The sequence below is a fragment of the Sphaeramia orbicularis genome, chromosome 19 (genome assembly GCF_902148855.1).
Source record: "Sphaeramia orbicularis chromosome 19, fSphaOr1.1, whole genome shotgun sequence".
NCBI classification, from domain to species: Eukaryota; Metazoa; Chordata; class Actinopteri; order Kurtiformes; family Apogonidae; genus Sphaeramia; species Sphaeramia orbicularis.
This window is the reverse complement of record NC_043975.1, coordinates 26,578,461-26,602,475: the sequence shown is the minus strand read 5'-3', so window position 1 is coordinate 26,602,475 and position 24,015 is coordinate 26,578,461. Positions and strand designations below refer to the sequence as shown.

The 24,015-nt window shown below is 38.9% G+C and overlaps 1 protein-coding gene across 2 annotated transcripts in view; it reads left to right on the top strand.

Annotated features, from left to right (window-relative positions):
* LOC115410510 (PH and SEC7 domain-containing protein 1-like) overlaps positions 1-20,825 on the top strand; it is a 39,911-nt gene extending 19,086 nt beyond the window's left edge. For both annotated transcript variants that reach the window (XM_030122166.1, XM_030122167.1), the window contains 7 exons: positions 9,516-9,559; positions 13,609-13,802; positions 13,951-14,021; positions 14,541-14,698; positions 15,605-15,749; positions 16,485-16,628; positions 16,773-20,825. In XM_030122166.1, the coding sequence (XP_029978026.1) occupies positions 9,516-9,559; positions 13,609-13,802; positions 13,951-14,021; positions 14,541-14,698; positions 15,605-15,749; positions 16,485-16,628; positions 16,773-17,036 (1,020 nt within the window). In that variant the 3' untranslated portion in view covers positions 17,037-20,825. The remainder of the gene's footprint in view (positions 1-9,515; positions 9,560-13,608; positions 13,803-13,950; positions 14,022-14,540; positions 14,699-15,604; positions 15,750-16,484; positions 16,629-16,772) is intronic.
* Positions 20,826-24,015: the final 3,190 nt, after the last annotated feature.

The window sequence follows — 24,015 nt, the reverse complement described above, 5'->3', positions numbered from 1 at the left end:
AGTAATTAGGTGCACTGATGTTATCGATTGTGTAGCAGAATCAATAGCGAGGGAAAAGACGAATGAATTATTTGTTTTTGTAAATGAAGGAGAAGGAATCATTCTCTGGCTTTCCTTCTGTCGATCTGGCCCAGCTATGAGCATGTCTGAGAGCTGCTCAGGAGTTTAGTGCCAGGGCTGCCAGCCTCGGCAAAGACAAGCAGGTCATGAGGGAGAAAAATAGACAAGACGGTGGTATATTTACACATTATTATTCCTTTTTCAAATAAAATGTTGTTGCTAAGATGATAGTAGCTTTTTTACGTTAGTGTTAGGTGTCTTTTTACATTTTACCAGTGAACGCACATTTTAGTTAGAGTGGTGCCATCTTTTTCTGTCACATTAATAATTTTTTTAACAAAGTTCCCCAGAAACTCATGACATATACATTTTGAAAAGTTATTCAGATAAGATATGTTTTCAGTAGAGCTGAGTGGGACTGTACGATTGAGAAAAGGTCATATTGGACAATATAGCAATATATATATAATATTTAAGCCTAGTTGTCAAGAAAAATGTGCAGATTTCTGATTATTTTGCCCAAACGTGAGTATAGAAACATAGAAAGCGTGTACTGTACATGAATTGTGTATGCTCACCTCTCTGGTCAGTGTCATTGAAATTAAAATACCTTTAAAAGTGCAGCCTTTTGGGTTTATGTAATGGCACAGGCTGGCACTCCATTTGCTACTCTGCAACTTCAGTGCTGACCAATAAAACAGATTTTCATCATCACTGCAATATGAACATATGCAGTAATTACATTCCAGGCTGATATACAATCAATAAGAAAAATCCTTTCCTTTACATGAACTGACAGGCATTTTCTCAGAATTTTGTGAGTATAACGAGCTGCTAGGGAAAAAAAGACGGAACAAAATGATGTTTAGAATTTTGACCATATTTATGTTATTTAATGATTTGTTTTATAGATGTCCTGATATATTCCTGAGATGTTTTTATTGCGTTTAGAAGAAAAGATTTTTAAAGAGATCAGGGGAAATTAAACCTGAATTTCTTAGATTTATCACCTTATATATCGGTTTATTTTAGTTGTGTTTCTATTAAAGCAGAAATACCCACTACTAATACTCTTCAATATTCACAAGCTGGGGCACCAATGGGGGGGTGAACATGACAAATTCATGGGACCCAGCATTCCTGAGGAATATTTTAACCATCCATATCTGAGTGAAATATTTACAAACTTAGAATTGTATTCATCCAATTTATCAACCACATTGAATATGTAGTTCAATTTTAGATTTTATTGCAATCTGTGTCTAGCCTGCCCATGGTACCCCACCCCCCTTCACCACCCTCCACAACTTGGTACAGCCCTACCTACGTTACTGATGAAGTTGAAATCTGTTACATGCCATGTGCTGCAAACTTTAGATTAATTGGCAACCATGCACAAATGATCAGTAAATAGAGAGAGGATCTAACACATAAGGCATCTCAGTGCCATATTCTTGGCCACATTTCCCTCATGCACCACATGCTCGATCTGTTAAATGAAATCTACAGTATGCAGCTACAGAGCATTTTTGGAGAGGTGTGCATTGCTTTCAGGATCTCAGGCCTAGTTTTCAGTATTCATATATCTGGCCAGCTTCACATTGAGATCCACTTTATTGATCCCCTGAAGGGAATCCAGTTCTCTTCAGGGCAAAGAAAAATTACATTAAAGATTTATTCTACAAGTGTTTAGTACATTATTTACAACCTAGCCTTAGTTATAAGTAGAAATACACATACTGAGTCATGTTCAGTTCATTGTTCAGTCTATTGACCATGCACTAAGGTGTTGAAGATCCTGCTGGCAGTGTGGACAGAGGACTTTGGTTAAATGTTCGGGCCAGTGAGGTGTGTTTCCCACTGCAACTGCTTCTGCAAATGACCCCCACTATTTCTGTCTAAACAGCAGATATGACAGGTGATGGGGTACAAAATGCAAATATGGATTTAGATAGGAAGGAGGAATCTTGTGAATTTTTCCTTCAAAATTAAAAATAATAGACAGAGCAGAGAGAGGCAGAGTGAAAAAGAAAAAGCGACTGCGAAAAAGAGACAGCTGCTTAGGTCAGCACTGACATGTGGCTGTGGATACACTCCCCGTCTCCCCGAGCTGTCTGAAGTCACCGTGAGGAAGAGACGGAGAGATTTAGACAGGATGTGAAATATTGAGTGGAAGCGAGGGAAGTGTGGACTGGCAGTAGTTGGGAAAGAAAGATAAAGAACAATACTGGGTAAAAGTGACTAAAGAAATGCTTTCTGATTGGCTCTCCTTAAGTCTAGTACAGTTTGACATTTTGATCCAACTTCATTTGAGTAATCTGGGTTAAGTGTGTGTTTTTTTGGAGGGGGGTCAAGCCCACAAACTCCTGCTGCTGTCTACAAAGAAGAATAGAATAGAATAGAATAGAATAGAATAGAATAGAATAGAATAGAATAGAATAGAATAGAATAGAATAGGCTTTATTGACATTACAGCAGTTGTGCAATGAAATTGCAGGTGGTCTCTGCCAGTGACAGTGCACTTCCATCTAAATAACAACACAAGATACAGACATATATTAATAAAATAGTATGCAGTCAAAATCTGTACAAATTAGAGCTATACTGTATGAAAGGTAACATTTTAAAAAATTTAAAAGTGGTATAAAAATGTGCAAATGTAACAGTGTAAACAATATAAACATACATGTGCCAGACATGAATGTTACTGTTGAAAAACAAAAAAGAGCAGTGGGAATAGTTACGGAAAACACGAGAAGACTACAAAGACAGAGTGAGAAGCAGTGACAGAAGCTAACACCGAAGCTTTTATCATGACCTCCTCAGTCTGCTTCATTCTGTAACACGCTGTCGTCTTGATGCAGGTGCTTTGGGTTTTGTGGTCAAAGGTTACCTCCACTTTCCAGCTCGCCGATGTTCTTTTCTTTGTCCCCACTGATAGTCACAGAGGCCAAGGGGACACCAGTCACATCCACCTTCAAGGTTCATGTCAAAAGACAGACAGCGGTCATGAGAGACGAACTCTGTCTCTTTTTGGCTTTCCCTTGATAGCCTTGATTCCCTGTATAGCAGTATAAAACTCTCTCTATGCCTTATGTAATGGCAGAGATTGTTTTCTAAAACATTTTTGGTGACTGTATTTTGCAATTTGTGAGACACAAAAACAGTTGGACAGGATTTTAGGATTTGAGAACAGCTTTAAGTTGGACCAAGATACTGATTCCACATCCTTCCATGGCTTAAGATCTCATTCTCTTTAGTTTCATGACAAAATCTTTGAGCTTTATGGGATTAATGACTGTACGAAACTGAGCACTAAATCTTTTGTTTGTTTTGAATTCAAGGTTATTATAAAACTGAGACTAAAAATAAAACTTGCAGTGAAGAAATCATCTGTCACTGAAAAAAATGGAAGTTACCAATGAAGAATTCTATGTGAACTATAACAACTAAATTAACTTTGTGTGAGACTTTTTAAAGATTCATTTTGGATTTAGCTCCAGGTGCTAATTACTGAGCTCTGCTGTGGGTCGAGCAATGTAATGGTTCATGGAGTTCAAAAATAAAATGGTTTTGCACAATATGGGACTTTTAATAGACAGCCTTTTTCAGCTTCAGTAAATCAAGCTTCTCCTCATAATACCTGACAAACTCAAACTAACACTAAAACTACAACACTAGAAGTCATCAATTCCTCAAAATATGAATAATATACTTAATATAAACTAGTTCTGTTGTGGATTAAACAGCCTTCTTAACACATGGGCCTGAAGGGCACTTTCCTATGGGCCCCACAAGCATAGGGGCACCATGCTAATCTGTGTATGTTAACCCTTCAATGCACCTTGTATTATATATGACACATATCCATCAAAGGTGCATAGTTACTCCACTAATTGCTAATTTAAGTTAATTTCTGCTTTTCAATTTTTTAAAACATTTTTTAAAAGTATTTTGAACTTGAATTTTTCTATTATTTTCATGTAGATTTGTTTTATTTTGTACTTGATTTGTTCCATTATTTTTATATAGATTTGTTTTATTTTGTACTAGAATTTCTCTATCATTTTATATAGATTATTTTTTATTTTGTAATACAATTTCTACAATTTTTTAAAAATCATTTTCCAGATTTTGTTCATTTTGTACTAAAATTTTTCAATCATTTTTTACAGATTAGTATTAAATATTTGCGCTAGAATTTGTACAGAATAATAATTTCTGACAATTTGAAATATGTTCCTGAATGTTGAAATTGCACTCAGAGTGTTCATGTGCATGATGGTGACCAACTGTACAGAAGAACGTTAAAAAAATCAGCTTCATAGCACAATGGGGTAGCATCGTTTGAACTGGCTTTCACTTATGTGCATGGAAAATGACATCCTGAAGACCACTGACTTCAAGCCAATAATAATTCCTGTGAGTAGTTGCCATAGGGGCCTCAGTATGCTGCCCATAATGCTGATAAGATGGCCCTGAGTCCGTTTCCAGTCTGCAATATTTCCTCACTTTATAAGCATCTTTTTTTATCCTTAAATCTCTACATTGACTTCCTCATATCACATATTTCATCCGATTAACAATATTAGCAACATGAAAAGCAGCCAATATTCTGAATCGGATTTTTTTTTTTAATAAACTTATAACATTTTTGTTCATTAACTTTACGACTTGACTATTACACACCATGTAGAAATCAATACCTGTGATCTATGAGTGGCACAGTCATTAAATCTCCTGTCACACTGTCCCTGTTACTCTCTGTGAAGTCAATAATTCTATTTGACAAATTTCTCATGGGCAAAGTTCTCCTTCATTTATCTTGTAGGTGAGGCTTTCTGTCAGATGTTCTGTTTTCTCCTTTACCTGTCTCTTCTGCTGCTTTCATTCCTACTTAAACACTTCTCTAAAATGGTGTGATATTTTTTGGGACACAAGTTATTGCAAAGCTTTACAATTTTGTAAATGAAGCCCAAAGGCAGCAGCAGTAAATACATACATTTGCTGTCACACACTTGGTTCATGCTGACCCCTTTTTGCTGATTTATTCAGTTTTTCTTTTTTCTCCCACCTAACCAATCTCCCCCAGAAAACCAGCCATGAATAGTAATTGTCGCTGCAAATACGCGTTAGAAAAGCATATATGAATGTATTTGCTAAACCTTGATGTGTGTCTATGTAAGTGTGTGTGTGTGCGTGTGTGTAAGAGCACAGTTGGGAGACTGTGATTTGCTGGCGATGACTGAGAGGAGAGAGGAGGAAGGAGGGAGGGAGGTACGCATTGACGAAGTGAGGCAGCGCGCGAGAGAGTGAGGGGAGAGCATCTTTTCTCTCCGCGATTCAGACAGCCAAGCTCTCCTTTCCTCTCCTCCTCCTCCGCAGCAGCAGCAGCAAAGCAAAGGGGAGAAACACAAAAACGCTGGATGGAAAGAAACCTTTGCAAAAGACAAACCAGGGATCAACAAAAGGAAGGAAGGCATGAAAGACACCAACAGGACGGCGGCGTTTTTTTCCTTTAAACACCCACACCCGCCGAATGTGCGATGGGACTAAAACCAGTGCAAAAAAAAGAGAGAGACTGACTGAGAGGCTGTGAGTGAAAGAAGTGGATCACATTTGGGGGGGTAAAGGAGTAAATGATGACGAGCAGACCTCAACACATGGACAGAGACTGGGACGAAGAAATGATTCTTCTTGTGTGAGATAATCTGACAATCAGCACTGTGTAAATTTGATGGTATCCATTTTACAGCAGGAGCAACAGGATCATTCATTCTTTTTTTTAATGGTCAATTTTTATGGTTTCCGACATTCTGATTTGCCTCGTGTCTGAAGACTTCTCTTTAATTTCTTGAATTTATTTGTTTGTATTTGTGGGCTTGTGACGAAATTGAGGGTGCTCTTTGGAATCCCTGCTCTGAAGTCTGAGGGCGGCCGTCCCTCCCTTTCCCCCATATTTCTTTCTATTGTCTGCTTTTGTGTGTTTTTTATGCTCCACTGTGTGTTTGTGTTCACAACAAGCTTATTGTATGTGTTTTTTACCTCCTCATTTCCGCCTTTTGCACCCATCTGTTTCATGCTGGCTGTCCGTTCACACCTCAGCCAGTGTTTCATACCATCTGTGAAAGTGTCAGCTTGGGTCCCTGTGTGTGTACCTGTGAGTGCATGTTTGAGGATTCAATGCCGTGCGTGTACTGTCGTCACTGGCTTTTACAAAAAGGTGGCTAGTGGACAGGTGTCACCTTTTGTGTAATTGGGCACAAGCTTGTATTCTGTTGACACCATGCATAGAAGGACTGTTTAGCCATTTTCTTATGTATAGATTTGTACTTTGTCTTGCTATGACCTATTAAAACTCAACAGAGGCGAAGTGGTGAACCTATTGCACTGCTCTACCCACTTCTCACTTGCAGAGGAAACTCTTCCCTTCCAATTCTGTGACATTGAGTTCCAGCCAAGGAGTCGTTTGTGTACATGTATAATACATGGAGGCCTTATCAATAATTCAGCATCAGGTGGGCATCCCGATGTAGCCTGCTGAGCCTTGATCAAGACATTCTGGGAAGAAAACGTTTGGGGTTTGATGCCTGCTGATAGCATCATCCACTGGTGCTGCTGACAGACTGACAGCACCCCAGTGATGTGTTGCCTCCCTCCGTAGTCTCTGCTGATCACCAGCTGCTTTCTTTAACAGCTGAATTCACTTCCAGCTGTCTGTCATTACATCAACTTCTTATATCACAGCCTTCTGTTTACTGGAGAGCATCTAGCTCTGGCGAACCTCATTTCACAGTTTTTATGACCTCGGATGGAACTTTTTCCTTCAGGATCCTACTGCATAACTGTTATCAGGACTCAAAAATACAAAGTGAAATAAGTGATTTGAATGTCCAGTGTTCTTCAGAGGTGAAACTCAGCTCTGTCTGATCCGTGCCCCGTCCTCGCTGACCATGATCGGTGTTAACAGCCTGCACTCAGCAGGGCGCCTACGCTCACGCTCTCTTTGCACTGTGCGTTATGGAAGGGACTTCCGGATGATGGACCCATTCCGCTATCCCAGAACCCCGCGCTCCCGTTCGCTGAAACCCCTGGTGTTTCCAGACCTCCTTGGTAAAGCTCAGGATGGACAGAATCATCCACAGGCCAGAAAGAGGAGGAAGGTAGAGCACACAAACACTAACAGCTTTGAACCTCTTATTTTAAAACACTTCTACATTATTTATCATGACAAAATGATGCAATTTGACCAGAGTCTTCAGAACCTGTCTGCAAAAGTCAGAGCTGAATCATTTTTCCCACATAATGTGAACTCTGTATGACACTTGTCAAAACAAATCATACTGTATCTTACCCAACGAATCAGTGGGTAATAGCTTGTTGTCGTTCAAACCATTTCCACGTTTGTCAGATGGTCTGGTAGGTTTTTTGTGTTCACAGATTGGAAAAAGTGCTCCATAATAATTTTGGTCTGTCTCCGTATTTATTTAACCTCCAAATGGTATTTTTAGAAATCATATGATAGTTTGGTTGGCTTCAGTTCATTTGTATTATTAGAAAATAACTGAAGAAGGGAGTGGTTTTCAATACGCAACACATGAGAACAACATATTGTGTAAGGGCAGCCTTCAAGACTAATGGCTCTCATTTGCTGTTGCTGGATGACGTTTATGAAGGAAGTAGGTGAAGGTGATGAACCTCCATCCTTGTCTTAAAGAGCCCCTCGATTCAGTCTGATTAAGGTTCTAACTTATATTCCATCTATATTTTGATCAATTACCTTCTGTTTAGTGTTCATTTAGATTCTAAAAGTGAACCTCTTCCTAGTAACACACTGTTGGCAGATATAGAGGCTTAAATATAGACAGGCATAGCAGTTTCTTCTTCAGTCAACATTAGATTTACAATATATGCCACTGAGTTTTTCACTAAACACTGAATCCTAATTCCTGATTCTTTCAATATTGATAAGTTTCTTTATTTGTATACACTTGATTGAATCTGCAACTGTTGTAGGATATCTGTATCATTTTAGAGCTTATAAATTCACTGTGAATATGTGATGTCAATTAGTTCTTTGCTACGGCAGCAGTTTGCCTTCCAGTTTAAATTTGGCTGACTCTGGCATTTCAAGAAACCCAGCAGTATTTTTATCTGTCACGATTATTAAAATTTATGAGCAGGTTTAGTTTAAAAACATACTGTGTTAAGTCTTAGATGTTACAGAATATAGAGAAAAACACATAAACCTGGAACTGTCAAGGCTGGCTGTTATTAAGAGTCAACAACACTACTTTTACTCCACTAAAAGTTACAGTGTGACAGAATGATATTTATAGTAGTTTGTTGGTTTAAAACAGCTGAACTGAAGACTATTACTGGAGGCATTTAATCAACGGAGTTATAGCAAATGGTCACATTTAGTTGATGGGGTTTCTTCCACCACATTGTCGTTGTGATCATGGTGAAGTGGAATGTAATGTATTTCTCTACTAGGAATACAGAAGTGAATGAGGTGGTGATGAAAGGCCAATAAGTGTCCTCTCCATCACCTCAGCTGTCACAGCTGTCTGTCAGCGTCCTCCACTTCCTCAATCTGTGTCTTAAACACTGAAGTCTGATGGCTTCATGCTGTCTTTCCTCTCCTTGCTCGTCTGCTGCAGACCGGCTGTGAAACCGAGCTGCTATATCACATTCAGTGTAGCCTAATGTCACAGGGCGCTGCTGAGTGAGAAGTGTCTAAAGGTCTCGATTGTCACTGAAGATTTGGAGGCAGTTAAAGTCAAATGTGCTTTGTTACTATAAAGCCTGTGAAAAAGCAGCCCATTCTCTCATAAAAAAAAACCTGCCATGTTTCTATTCTATTATTCTGTAACTTTAATCTTAGTGGGTAGGTTGTGATGGTAATGAAACTAAATGAGTAAGCAATTATTATTCTGAAAGGGAGAAAGATACAGAGCATTTGCCCAGTAAAGTTTGTTGAAAATAGGAAAACATATGATGGAGAAGAGAACAAAGAAAAAGACATTTTGAAGATGCCATAAGATGCAGGAATGTCTGTTAAACATGTTCCTTTTTGTTGGTTCACCATTGTAACTTCATTTTGCTCATGGGTCGATCCATTGATGTGAGAGTTTAAATTATTTATTGATCTGTTCATCTGTCTATTGACGACACAGGTGCTTGGTGGGTAATGGCTCTGTAACCAAGGGGTCGGTGGTTGAGTGACTGGATGATTGATGGATTGATTGGCTAAGAAAACGCTTGACTAGAATTGAAAAGGATGGCATTTTTCTGAGTACAGTTTATTGAATGAAATCATCTTGCTTACAGTGTAACTTTCACACAATACTACCATAAATCTCTTCTTAAACTGAATCAAAACCTTTATTGAAAGCAGCAGGAGCAGTGTGCTCTTTATCTTTGTCTCAACATTGTCTGTTTTTTCTCTACAGGCACTGTACAACTCAATCAAGAATCAGAAGCTTCAATGGACACTGTAAGTAATTTAAGATTGGCTTTATCTAAACTTCATTACTTTCTTTTTTTTTCTCATCTGTGCTTTGGATTCTGTCCTGTGCTTTGTCTGGGAATTCTGGCTTTAAAGCACACTTGAACGTAAATAGACACCCACACACACAAGTGAACACACACACTGACAAACACACACATTGTCCTGAAGGGCAGGAAAAAATAAAGGATATTGATTAACTTGTTAGTATCCTCATTAATGACGTGAGAGTTGTCTGGCATGTGAAGGAAACATTAGTGTGTCAAGGGTTGCTATTCTGGATCACAGTTCCAGAGTGCCTCAGAGATGCCAATTAAGTCACTAGCTTTCCAAGCTTTGTTGCCATAGTTACAGCACCATGGATACGACTCCATAGCTACCGCATTGCTCTTTCCTCCCTGTACTCTCTCAGCAGCAAACACTCACACGTTAACAGATAAATACACTGTACACACACAAATATACACAGGAAATATTTTTGTATGTGCACGAAAAAGGCTGTGTACGGAAACATGAAAAGCAAGAAAATAATAAAACTCAGAGAGAAAGAGAGAGAGAGGGACGGAGGGAAGGAGGGAGCGGTAAAAACTCCTTTTAAATGGCTCTTTACCTGCATCCTATACAAAGGTGTGACCACAGCCTCCCACTACCTTTCCAAAAATATCATCAGCGCTCCCGAAGCAGCTGAATAAAACTGGTCAGAGGAGCAGATTGAGGAGGAGATCCACAGAGAGGCAGGCAATCCAGTTCAAACATCTCCACTGACATATAGACAGCTATTTAAACACCCCCACCACATAAGAGGCCATGCGGGGATAGAAGAAATGTCTTTTTTAGACACATAAACACTTTGCCATCAAGCACAGGAAAATCCATCGTTAAACAAAGTGAATTACACATTTAGAGATTCAGCCCACAGTTGTCTGCTTTTTGGTTTTGGCAGCAACTCGCACAAGTTTTAACTGTTACAACATTTTACAACTGTAACTGTTACTGTTACATTGTGTGAATTCAGTGTGTGGTGGAGATCTGCTTTGAAAACCCTATTTGGATGCAAAGTACAGTGTCACTTTTGCCACCACCTTCACACCCTACTTGCTTAGTTGATGCATATTTCACGCTGAAGACATTTTTTTTCACTTTCAGTCTCATTGACTGTCTTCATCACACAAGACCTAACACCCTCTGACAGCTTAGCCTTTCTTCTGCATAAAATCTGACAATGTAAATACTGTGTTTTGTTTGCTCTAAAGCATGTGAGATTTTGAGAATTCTGCAGTTGGAGCTTTTTCAGTTGTGAAATTGCCATTTTTAAGGCGAAATCACTTCAGGATAGTATATATTGTGTTCCGTTCTATATATAGATTAACCGGCATTGATTTAGTTATTTACTCATAGATTGAGTCTTTAAAAAACACTCTCCACCACCGCACTGTGTAGTCAAGGCCCACCACTGAGGTGTGATTTTTAGACACAAAAACAAACCTTTTTCTGTGATTACATGAATACAAATTGTATATGAAATCTGGCGTGTACAGTATCTTATCACAGGTGTGTGTTTGTGTGGGTGCGCAGTACGTGTCTTTGCACTTTGATGAAAAAAAAAACAACGCAAAATACAGCAATGGATGTTACTTCACACCCCCACAGAGAAAGACACGCATATGGCCACTCTCAGTGGTGCAGTTGGATGCACCCACATGTTCTTCACTCACATACACACACACACACACACACACACACACACACACACATACAACGCAGACATATACAGTACACACATGCTTCCTCATTCAGGAGCGGGGGTGGTGAGCACAGGGAGAGGTGGTGGGCATTGTGCAGAGATAGAGAGGACGAATGAGAGAGACGCAACAAGTCAGAGATACAGAGACACAGACTTTGGGATAACACGAGGTTAAAAATGGCCAAAAAAAAAAGTGTGTTTGCCACAGGACAGCATAAAGTACCATAGAAAATAAAGATTTGCTCCTTATGAAAAACAGTCCACCGACTCCATCTGCTCAATTATTCTTCTTATTTTGCTAATCAGGTTTTCTTTCTTCCTCAATGGCTCTAATTATTATGTCTTACTACTGACTTGCCGCCACCTCTCACCTAATGTCGGAGAGCAGTCTATGTGGCATCCATTGCATCATATGACATTAAACAGTAGAGATGCTTATGAAGACTCCATTTAGTACAGATTACAAGTTTAGAAATAACAAAGGCTGGTTTTAAATGCAGTCATTGCAGAAAAATATTTTGAAACCAAAAACGAAAAGAAAACTGCTGAATATTAATGCAGTGTATAAGAGTGTGTGTATGGATGACTTAATGTCCTCTTTCACTTGACTGTGTTTTGAGTGTTTTCCATTTGGTACAACAACTCAGGTGAAACAGAGCAAATCTGTTTGCATTGCCAACTGATGCAGCAACATCATCACAAAGAACCCAACATGCACTTTTCACTGCTTGCAGTTTACCCTGCTTTTCCTCCTATTGCATCAACACAGTTTTCCTTTCCTTTCCTTTCCTTTCACTCATATTTTGTTGATAATGTTCTGCCATCTGAGAAGGATCAGCTTTGTCTTTTTCTGCCCCCCCCCCTCCCCTTCATCTGTGTCTCCTCACTTTTCTATCTCTCCTCCATCCATCCCCCCACTCTCCAGCAGCTCTTCTCGACTTTGTCTCTGTGTAGAATGGGATTCAGGCAGGCCAGCAGTTACCAGGCAACAGGCTACGTGCTCATTGGCTCCGTCTCTGCCTTTCTCTCTCTCTCTGGCTCCTGCATGGGGTTAACTGCTGTTATGTACTGTTGGTTACTCATAGCGTGGTCTCGGGGGGTTCGGCATCCAGCCATTTTTCTATTTTCAGGCTGAACTTTTGCATGGGTGCCGCCTGGTGATGTAACAAGTGGAATTGCCATGTTACCTCACTGGGAGGATGCAGAGACACTTGCTGTTATAGCCGAAAGCATCCATCATCTCTTAATGTGACAAATCCCTTTTTAAACACTAAAAGAATGCATACATTGCATTGTAGGGGATTATTTAGAGGAGAATGTGATTACCGTTGCTTATTATCCAAATATAATACAAATTCCTTTTCTCTTTGACACAATTTCATATTCTATACGGCAGTGGGAGTATGCTGAAGTTATTGGATAGACATTTAGGGAAGGGAAGCAAAAAGAGACATGTTATACCGGGAATCCACATACACACAAAGACAGACAGTTCACATGAGGGTAGTTAGCAAGAAATGAAGCTGTGCGTGAAGCAGTCCAATGTTCAGCATCTCATCAAAATCCTCATTTATAAAGATGGCTCCTCACGGCCTGTCTATAATGAGCAGTGTGCACCGTGCACAAAACTTTAAATCACAGCCAAACTCTGTAAAACTTACTGTAGGAATGGAGTCTCCTAAGCTACATGTTTTGTTCTTAACTCAGTTCTTTTACCAAGTGAAAGTACACAATCTCATATCTTAGGCACTTCTGAGCATCAAGAAGGAGAGTAATTCTGAAGTGCCTGCATCTCTGTGAGGAGTGTGCCCCCCCGGGTAAAGATGCCCCTGTTTTTCACCTCAAAGCTTGAACAAGATAGATGGTGTCACTCTTTTGCTGTGGTACTTTTTGATCAAGGAGAGTGGACCACTTCTTGGGAGAATGAGAGCAGAGAACAAAGAAAGAAAAAAGAGAGAGAGATACAGGGGAAACACGATTACAGCTTTGAAGAGATTGTTTCAGTCACTCAGGTTTCCCCTGATACATGATGCTTTGTAAATGTCTTGTGCAACGAAAGTTCTGCCAAGACACCAGCAGCGAAGAGCAATATTACTCATATGTACTGTATGAAATAAAAGTTTCCCAGTAAGTGTGTGTGAAATCTCTGAACCTCTTGTCCTGTGCTGTTCCTTAACAAGCAGAGAGTGAGAGGCAAATGGACAGGATGAATGATGATGTGTTTTCTGCGTCGCTAATGAGACATGACACATAAGTGTTGATCACCACTGAATCTGTTTTTTTGTCTCCATAGAGACGAGGAAGAGCTTCGGAAGTCGTTTTCGGAGCTCGGGGACAGCCTGTGCGACTCCAACGCCTCCAGATCCATGAAACGGGTGGGCAGCAGTGAGAAGCCCCTGTCAGATGAAACACAGCCCACCGGTGCACTGCTGTACAAGAACGGCTTTCTCGTCCGCAAGGTTCATGCTGATTCAGATGGCAAGAGAAGTAAGCCTTAGATCCTTTTACTACCATGAGACCACTTATATGAAGTAAAATTACACATGTCCACTGCTCATTATCAGTCTGTAGGATTGTTACCTTCTGCAATATACATAGATATCCAAAATATAATTCTGTTTACTTTTATTTACAGCACCGAGGGGAAAGAGGGGGTGGAAGACTTTCTATGCCATCTTAAAAGGGCTAATTCTCTATCTGCAAAAAGTAAGAGGCCAATATATTTACATTATTACAAAATATACTGTTTATGTACGTACATATACTGCTGGAATAAAGCTATGTGAGAAACAATTTAAGAAGGAGGTGTTACTTGACGTTCATTATTCAGACTCTCAAAAATAATAGGCTTTCCAGGCCTGTAAAGTCGGTCAGACGTTATTAATTCAGGACATCGAGATTGCTTTCATAAGATAGACCTGAGAATAAATTTTATACAATACATAAAGATTACCACGAGACAATACAATCATCTGACACAGAGACATAAATAGATTTTGTTAGGAGTACTTTATATCTACTTTGCAGAACTTTTGATGGTAATATAGATTCCTTTGTTGTTACATTGAATATTGAATTTGTCAGCTGTTTTAAAAGCTATACCTGTAATGATATTATTTTTTTTACTTACATTTCTTAATAATCTTTAAACAGTTGATTCCTTCCAGTGCAATTCAACAAAATCATTCACATTTTTATTGCAAACACTATTAATTGTCATGGCAGGGGGAGTACAGACCTGATAAGCAACTATCTGATGAAGACTTGAAAAATGCTGTATCCATCCATCATTCTCTGGCGATGAAAGCTTCTGATTACAGCAAGAGGCCGAATGTGTTTTATCTGCGAACCGCTGACTGGAGAGTGTATCTCTTCCAAGCACCGTGAGTCCTGTATTTTTTCATTTCAAGCTTCTCACTGAGATGAAATAATATACAGAGTTATGCACATACACATATAGCACCTGTGCATGAGTACACACTGATACACAGGCAGGAGACTAAAAAGTAGCCCAAAAAAAAAAAAAAAAAACCTTTATCACATGCAGTACAGATGAACCTTTGCCTTAGTGGAAGACAACTGCTGGAGCTGTGTTTCTTCACTTACCTGTAGTAAGTGTTCTGCTACTGTCTGCTGTTATTCCAACTAGCTAATAGTATATGATGTGAGGTATGCATGCGTTCCCATGCAGAACTTATGCTCAGTGGACAGACGGATGACATGCAAACACACTAAACAGGATGTATACTGAATGCCAAGCTCAGGCTGAAGGTGTATATGTGTGTGTTACCAGGATCCAGGAAGTGGCACATCAGTGGCCACATGTTTCAGCCCCCAGGAGGACAGGCTCTGTGCTCCAGTTGCAGCTTGCATTTGTCCCACATACTGTACCCCTCTCTTTCTGTGTCTCTCCTCCTTCATTCTCTCTTTTGCTCTCTCGCTTCGTCTCCTGGGGTTTAAGCAAGGCTGTTTGATTCAATCTGATATTTCTCCTGGGCCCCTAATGGCTCTGTTAGTGTAAAACAGGCCCTCTTCTCTCATGCATTAATTGGCTCCAAAATAATTTCTTTGTCAACAGCAAGGCTGCATTTCTCCGATAATTATCCCTTTGATGTTATAATCTAGGCATGTGCTGATGTGTGCACAGAGTACCATGGAGGGCAGCTGTGTATTTTTATGTGTGTATTTTTACATAGCAAGCATTTTTGAGTTTGTTAACTTGTTTCATTGGTTGTTGTGTGTATGTGACTCTGCACATTGGGTGTGTGGGCGTGTATTATCCATCACAGGAATGCAGAGCAGATGCAGTCATGGATCACACGAATCAACACGGTAGCTGCCATGTTTTCGGCTCCTCCCTTCCCAGCAGCCATCGGCTCCCAGAAGAAGTTCAGTCGGCCGCTGCTGCCTGGGACGATGTCAAAATTGTCAGAGGTATTGTCATTTCGATTTTTCAGCTAAAGCCAAGAACGCATTGAACATACCCTGTAGGCCCTGCGACATTAGTTAGAGTGAGTTCATGCTAATATTTCACTAACAAAACTAATGATGTTTATTGTACAGCCATTTCTAATCGGTGCTGGTGCATATGTTTTTGCCTAAACGCAGTACCAGAGTTATTAGAATTAAATTTTCATGTGCAAGAACTCAACACAGCTGCAATACATCACCAGACTGCTGTAGATAATGACTGTAGACCTTTCATTTCTCATGTCGTTTGTTGGGAAATATGATTAGAAATACATTTGGATTTCTTTTTTAATTATTTCATTCTATCCCAAGACACACATTACAGTATATGAATAATTTCAGTAAATAACCTAATATCTCTCTATCTATTACAGCCATGGCAGCATATTACCACCACATGACAAATGTGCTTCTTAGATTCTCTTTACTTTTAGAAACCTTTCTTTTCTGTGTGTGTCAAACAAAAAGTAAGTATGGAAGTAACATGTAAGGATAATGTAACAAGAAAAATCATCATAACATTAAAACAACATTTGATAAAAAAGAGAATTTTCTTTTATATAATGAAAATTAAATAGTTATAATCTGCTTCCCTGAAACTACCTTATTATTTGCAGTGAATGGCTCAATCATGGGAAAAAAATATGAAAAATACTCAGGAAAGGGGTAAAATGTAAAATGTCTTGACCTTTGACACAGGAGGAGCAAGTCAGATCCCACGAAGCCAGATTTCGTGCCATCTCTACTGAACTAGCTGAGCTACGCTCATACCCTCCTGATCGTAAGGTCAAAGGTCGGGAGCTTGAAGAGTACCGTCAACGGGATGAATATCTGGAGTTTGAGGTGAGCTGGACAAAGACACACAGAGCAACAAAGGGTCAGGAAATTAGATGAATGGCAAGGCTATCGGGAACTAAGCCATTAAACAGTAAATTTCTTCTTTTGTCTTCTCTTCCTCTTTTTTCCTACATATTCTCAACACTATAGAAAACACGGTATGGAACCTATGCCATGCTCTTGCGGGCGAAAATCAGGAGTGGTGAGGAAGACCTGTCTGTGTTTGAGTCACAGCTATTGGAGGACAATGGGCTTCAGAGGGCCCACTCCAGCCCCACGCTGCAGGACAGCAGCCAGGCCAGCCAAGCCAGCAGCACCAGGGACGGTGGCAACAGCAGCAAAGCCAGTGCCTGCAGCAGCAAGCCTCGACAGGAAGGCCAGAGACACAGCTACCGACAAGCTGTCAAGAAGTGAGACGGGGCGGGGGCGCCGGGAGCGGCATGGCGTTGCACTGCCAGCGGCAGGCTGTCTCCCTGCATAGGTTTTTATTTGAAATCCAGGAGGGTTTGGAGCTCTGCTTGAAGGGGGAGCCGGAGTGAGGGTATACCCCACACCCTTCCCCAAACATGACGCCCTACCCGGCACCCCAATCTTCTCATCTAATAGAGGAGGTGCAGATCCTGTGACTGACATAGTAGCTAGGTAGTACCAGCAAGGTTGTTGGTGCAGGAGGTGGGAGGAACGGTTGGGAGGTTACAGATCTGCGGAGATGAGGTGTCTTTAGGAACATACGCTGGCTTAAGCAGCACACAGTATTGTGCAGCAGGACATAGAGGGTGCTTATAGATTGGACAGGGCACCAACAGGGACCTACATCTAGCATCCTTTGCTTTTGTTCCACTTTAATTCTTTCATGGCACCTCTTCGGCCAAGTTCTCCCACCTTTGTCTTGATCTTTCAATCAGTTTTTGGGACCAAACATGTTTACACATAAAAACATCATATTTTAGACAACTGATTGTTTGATTTCAGTTGAACAGCTACCACCACTCTGATTTGAAGTGCTGTGTAGTGTCCAGACTCATCAGATTTTATGGAGCCATGACATTCCAGCTCCTTTTTTGCCACATCACCATGGTGTGTTCACATTCCATATAGGAGCGGGACATTACAGCATTTCACTCCTGTGCAAATTTCACTGAAGGTGATATCACATCAAATCATACTGAAGATGGACAGTGCATCACATTAAGTGTTGAGGTTATTGCTGCAGTACAAATGGGCTGAGGGCTGGAGACGGTGCAGCTCCTCTCTCTGCCTCCTTTCTCGTGTCACTGCTGGCCAGTTAGAGGTGACGACACCAGTAGAAGCTCACATACTCTTGGTATGCAGCAGTTTAACTCAGTGCTACATCTCAGCCAGAGAGGCACCGTTTTTTTTTGTTTTGTTTTTTTGTTTTGTCTTTTTTTGCTCTACTTGAACAGATGATCTCTTACCAAGTTGCTTTAGCTTCTGTCCTGTGGTGTGCTTCTGTTCTCTTTCTACTTCTTGGCCGAATGTTATTTTCTCAAGTGATCCGCATGCCTGCATCCAGCTCAGCTTCTTTTAGGGCTTTTACTCTTTTGAGGGCAAAACTGAAAGCAACAAAAATGTTTTCTGAGGTCATTTAGTCCTTTTCCACATGCCGGTGCCATATCCCCCATGTGTGATCTTTGTCTGTACTATAGACCCTCATTTATAAAACCTATTTTAACACTCACCAGGCAGACCCTGAATGTTCTTGTTTTTCAATATTTTTACAGTATTTTACAGTTGTTTGTTGATGTTGAACCTATTCCTCCTGTGTAATGTATGTCAAGTGTATGATGAAATATGATATTGACAATGTAAAAGGAAATATGTTATCCATATTATTTGTAATCATCCAGGATATGTTGTATATAATGCACCATCTGCTGTACGCTTATATTGTAGGATATATGACAGTATATTTACAATATATTCAACACACTGTTGTGGAAATTAATTAGGTACACAAAAAGTTGACAGTTCTTGTACTCAGAGTCTCAGAAGCACTACACAATAATCATGTGTTGTTTTTTTTTTTTTTTTTTTTTACACCTTAGTGTTTTTGGAAAAGGTATTAAGTCAGCAACAGCACAATATGAGTATTATAGTCATGCCTATGTACCTAACAAAGATTAGTAACTGATCTGAGGGTGTTTCTGATGGGATTATGCCATGTGGAAATGGAAAAAGTAATTAATGTACTCCACTGAAGGAAGTATTCCAAAGACAGTGTACGCTATGAACTAATAGCATGATTTTCATCAGGGTTTCTTGTGAAGTCAAAGATGCATGACAAAGACAGAGAACATAAAGGAAAGACATTTCACATAAGGAAGATCCTCAGCTGGGGTTTGTGTGAGGATACGGAAATGGAGGACTGGTTTAAATGTTGAACCATACATTACATTATTTTGGCAGCCATACACACCTCATGGCAGTAATGTTTCTTTATTGAAGTATAGCCATTTTCTACTCAGGCTTTAAAATTAAACCTTGAGCAGCTGCAGTGCCAGCGTTTTACCAGCAGGGGGAGCTGTCAATGTTCACATTGTTATCTTGTTCAGCCATAGTCACACCTGCTGCACCTGCAGTGAATATGCATGCATGGCATCACCCATCCACTTCATGATGGGTATCGCAGGGCTATGAGATAGGACCAGTTTGTGTAAATCATTACTGTCAGGTCTGATTTTGTGTACCCTCATGTGTTTGTTGACATGTCCGTGTCACCATTAGGTACTGTGTGCATGCTTGTCTCCACTGGATATTCAGTGTATTGGAGGAACATGTTAAAAGTGGTTCTAGGAAACTTTACACCCATTTCCAGGTTAATATTGTCATTTGCAACATTTTCCCAGAAGCACTGCAATCCCACTAAAAACTCTTAAGAACTCTAAAAGTTACAAATATTTATAACTTTTTAAATTAAAAAAAAAAAAAAAAATGCAGTTTTTAGAACCGATTGATTTGTCCTTTTGCATAGTGTTTGCCTTTCAAACCATATTCAAATCTGTGATTTCTTACCTTCAGTTTTACTCCTTCCTGCACTTCTATTATCCTGTATTACTCACAGTAAAACTTTATTTTCTCATCTGTCTTTCACTTCAGTCTTCACTTAAGTCTTAACCAGTCTATACTGTTGCCAAGACAGATACATTGAACCGTTTAATCTGGTATCACAGCTGTATATTTATTAATAATGTTTCACTAATATGAATGTTAAGTGCCATTTATGTTCTACTAGAAAGGAGATTAATAAACAACTGGAGGCTGCACTTGCATACATTAATTTAACAATATCAAATCAACTATTTATTGTAGCCACTTACTCTTGTCAGTTTTTTGTTTCAATTCTGTGCAACCAGCATGTTTTAGCTTAAACACAGACCATATGGGTGGATATAACATGAAAACATGGCAGTCCTTTAGAGCATCCACCTTGTCAAAGACTCCAAGGTCCTTCTCCACCCCTCCCCATCACTTTCCATTTGTTGTCACCACTTGCTTACATCAAAGAGCAGCTGCAGGATCTCCATGGCACTGGTTAGCATGGAAATGGCTGGTTCCCCTGGTGACGGCTCTGTGATGCTCAAGTGAAAGTCACCCCTTTGTACTGCATTCACAGAGGTAGCATACCTCATTTAAAGCAGCAGTGCATGCCTGCAGCCATTTGGGAAAACTGTCCATTGAACGTGCATTGGTACTGTGAGCATTTCTGTTGTTCTGGTTCACCTGTGCCAGTCTCATCTCTGAATGTGACATGTAAATAAAGCATGAGATATTAAGGCCTGCTTTCATTTATAATATGGTTAGAGTATTAAATGAAGGGTTAATATATAAAGTAGGTCAACATTTTTTGGTCCTTGAGCTCATGGTCCTTTTTTTTCTTGTCTTTTTTTTTTTCTCTCTTTTTTTTGGTCAATGTGAATGAAGAAAATGGCTATATTTAATGCTGTTGTATGCTGTTGTGTTTTAGAGAATTGAGCCCGCTCATACAAATCTTTTACATGTAGGGGGTCTGATCCATCTCAGTGTTTTTAGACTGGTGCAGGTAAGGCAATGTTCATTTTATGCTATACATACAGTAAGCTACATGTATCACTGCCTTGTTTAAACTCACCAAGGAAATGTCGTTTGTGAGCTTCTCATTTTGGGAGGCACAGAAGATGAAAATAAAAGTGTTTTGAAAGGTTATCTTGTGTCTGAATATATTTGTGTGAGTATAACTGATAATGTTAACGATAATGATAGCTGATAATAGCTGTGGGTCATTCCCTTATGAAACAACATATTCAGTTCGTTTTTTAGTTTACAGTCCTAAAAAATATCTGCCTGTAGTTTATTCATGTTTCAAATATTTTAGGCAAATAATTAGATATTATTAATTGCAGTTAACAAGAATACCCAAGGCAAAATTAAAAAAAAAAAATCCTTATAGACTTTGGCACCCCCAGTGTACACTCAGAAAGATAAATAAACCAATACCTCTATGATGGGATTTCCAGAACTGCACCTTTTCTTTATGTTAATTACTGTGTGGTAAATGCTGGGATTACATCAGTACAATAAACTGAGATCAGTTACATAATGTTTACAGTAAGTGATTTTTTTTCCCTTTTTCTTTTACCTATTCATTGGTTTATTCAACAGGGACATTGTACATTAATTCACATTGCTATAAATGGACCAGAGTATGCCTAATGGCTATTTTTCATCTGCAGTCCCTTCATTGAACTCATAAAGACCTAAACATCCATCACCGACCAAAAGCATCTATTGATTTAAACTGTTTAATACCACTTCATCCACTAATCCTATCAATACATGCAAATAATTGGTGTAAAATGTAGTTTGTCATCTTTTCATGGTCATCAGATATGATCCATTTGGACGTTCAGAGGCTCCATAGTGAACGTGGAAACACCGTCATCTTCTACATTGATTCACCAGTAAAACCCAAAGTTTGATAAATGACAGAGAATGGAAATGCTTGGTTTATGTTCAGTTAATGATGGATTTTACTGAAAAAGTCACTTTTTCTGCAGTTTTCTGTTTTTGATACAATAAACCTCAATTTTAATCTGAGCTTTTAATAACATTTTCATGGTCAGAAAATTAAATACAGAAAAATGTCTGATTTACGCTGATAAAATGCAAAATACAGAGGATAATATTTGAATAATGGTGCTAAATCACTTAAGAAAGGTTAGATATAGAGAAAATTTCATTTGGGAACTGACACAAAAGTAGTGCTGGGTCTTTATGGGTTAAGCATGGATCTTCCAGTGGGGGCACAAGTTAACAAGGGGGGAATATTATACTCATTTTTCTTCAGAAAGGAATGACAATCCCTTTCATTCATTCCAAAATCAAACACTGAAACAGCCCTGACTTCCAGGATCAAGTAGTTTAAACAGTAGGCTTAAAAGAAATCAAGCACTGTGTACATGGGGATTTTAGGACCCCTTTTGTCACATTTGTAAAGAAAGCCTTTCCCTGAACCAACAGTGGAATGTTAGCCTGGTGCTCAAAATACAAATTTAAGGTGCCAGTACGTTAGATGAGTACTTTTGTCACAAACTGTGGACAAAATGGAAATTTTCAAGTATGCTTCTTCTCCAGTACATCTCAGAGGCAAATATTGACTACTTTTTACTCCACAACATTGCTCAAACAACTTTACTATCCCTTTACAGTTTACAATTTGTCACACCTTTCCTCTCCAATAAAAACTACATGAATGAGTTGATTTTCAATGTTTGTGATGAAACAAAGGATAAAGCTTTGGAGGTTAAGAACATAAACTATGTAAAAGTCCTTGTGGGTTAGCCAGAAAAGCTCATGAAAAATTCACTTACTAGAGATATGCGGTTCTCACTGGACAGCAAAGCTTAAAACACATAATGATCTTTTACAATATGATGCAACTTTAGGCTTCTATAGCAGTAGAATGAAACATACATTTACACAGAGGGAATGTGAGAGAAACACTCAAATAGGCCTGGGCAATAAAACAATGATGATCATTAACCCAAACAGACCCAGTGCTACTTTTGTGGCAGTTCCCAAATGAATGAATGAAAAATTTTCTCTGTATTTAACCTTTCTTAGGTGATTTATGACTATTCATCGTAATATTATCTTCTTTATTTTGAGTTTTTTCAGTGTAAATAATGTATTTTCCTAAATTTATTTTTCTGATCATGTAGATGTTCATAAAAGCCCAGGTTAAAGTTGAGGGTTATTATGAAACAGAGAAAACAGAAAAAAAAAACTTTTTCAATAAAATATATCATTAACTGAACATAAACCCAGTGTCTCCATCCACTGTCGTTTGTCAAACTCCGTAGGTTTTATTGGCAAATCAATGTTGTTGAAGATGACAGTGTTTACACAGTAACTACAGAGCCTATGAATGTCCAAAAGGATCAAATCTGATGACCATGAAAAAATTACAAACTGTATTTTACACCAATTATTTACATGTATTGATAGGATCTCTTTCTTAATAGAGAAGCTGAGATCAGCAGGTATTAAACATTTACATCAGTAGATGATTTTGTTAGATGGTGGATGTTTGGGTTTCTATGGGTGAACATGATACAATTTTTTAGTGTTGTGTCTACAGTCACCTTCAGCTTTGTTGTTTTTGCAGGGTTGTAATGAACATACATGTTTCATATCTCAGCTTCTGTTCTATGATTCAGAACAACAAACACACACAGAAGTCAGAGCTAAATGGTTTCTACAGGCTGAAGTTTGTAAGTCATGCTGAATGCAAAGGAAGGTCACTAAATACTGGACACTTACACTGTCTAGACATTGTTTTTTTCCTGCATGCATTTCCCATACATCTTGGTTGTTTCTTAATAGAGAAGCTGAGAACAGCATTTGCATTGTCACTGTAACTTTGCTGAAACAACAAAACTGCTGTTGACAAACGACTGCACAGTACAGTATATCAAATCACAATATTGCTTTTATATCATATCAAGATCATTTTCCTCTTAGATTAGTGGCTGTGATTATCATAATGTAATTTTATACCATTATAATAAGCTTTTTTTGTGTTTAGGGTTTAATTTGCTTCCATTGGTGAATAAAACACAAACTGTTTGAGTGTTATGTTGTTTAATTTAATGTTATTTGTTCATGTCAACACTGATCAAACATTTTTATCATTTTAATTGTTTTCTTTGAAATGCTTAAGACTAAAATTACCTTCTAATTTCTTCAACTTTGACTCAGGAAAAGAAAAAAAAAAAATTAACCTTTAATACTTAAAGAACTACAACTATTTTGTGGCGACTTCTAAATTTCTTTTGTCTACATTTAATCTTTTGTAAGTTATTTATCATTTATTGTAATCTTAACCTCTGCATTT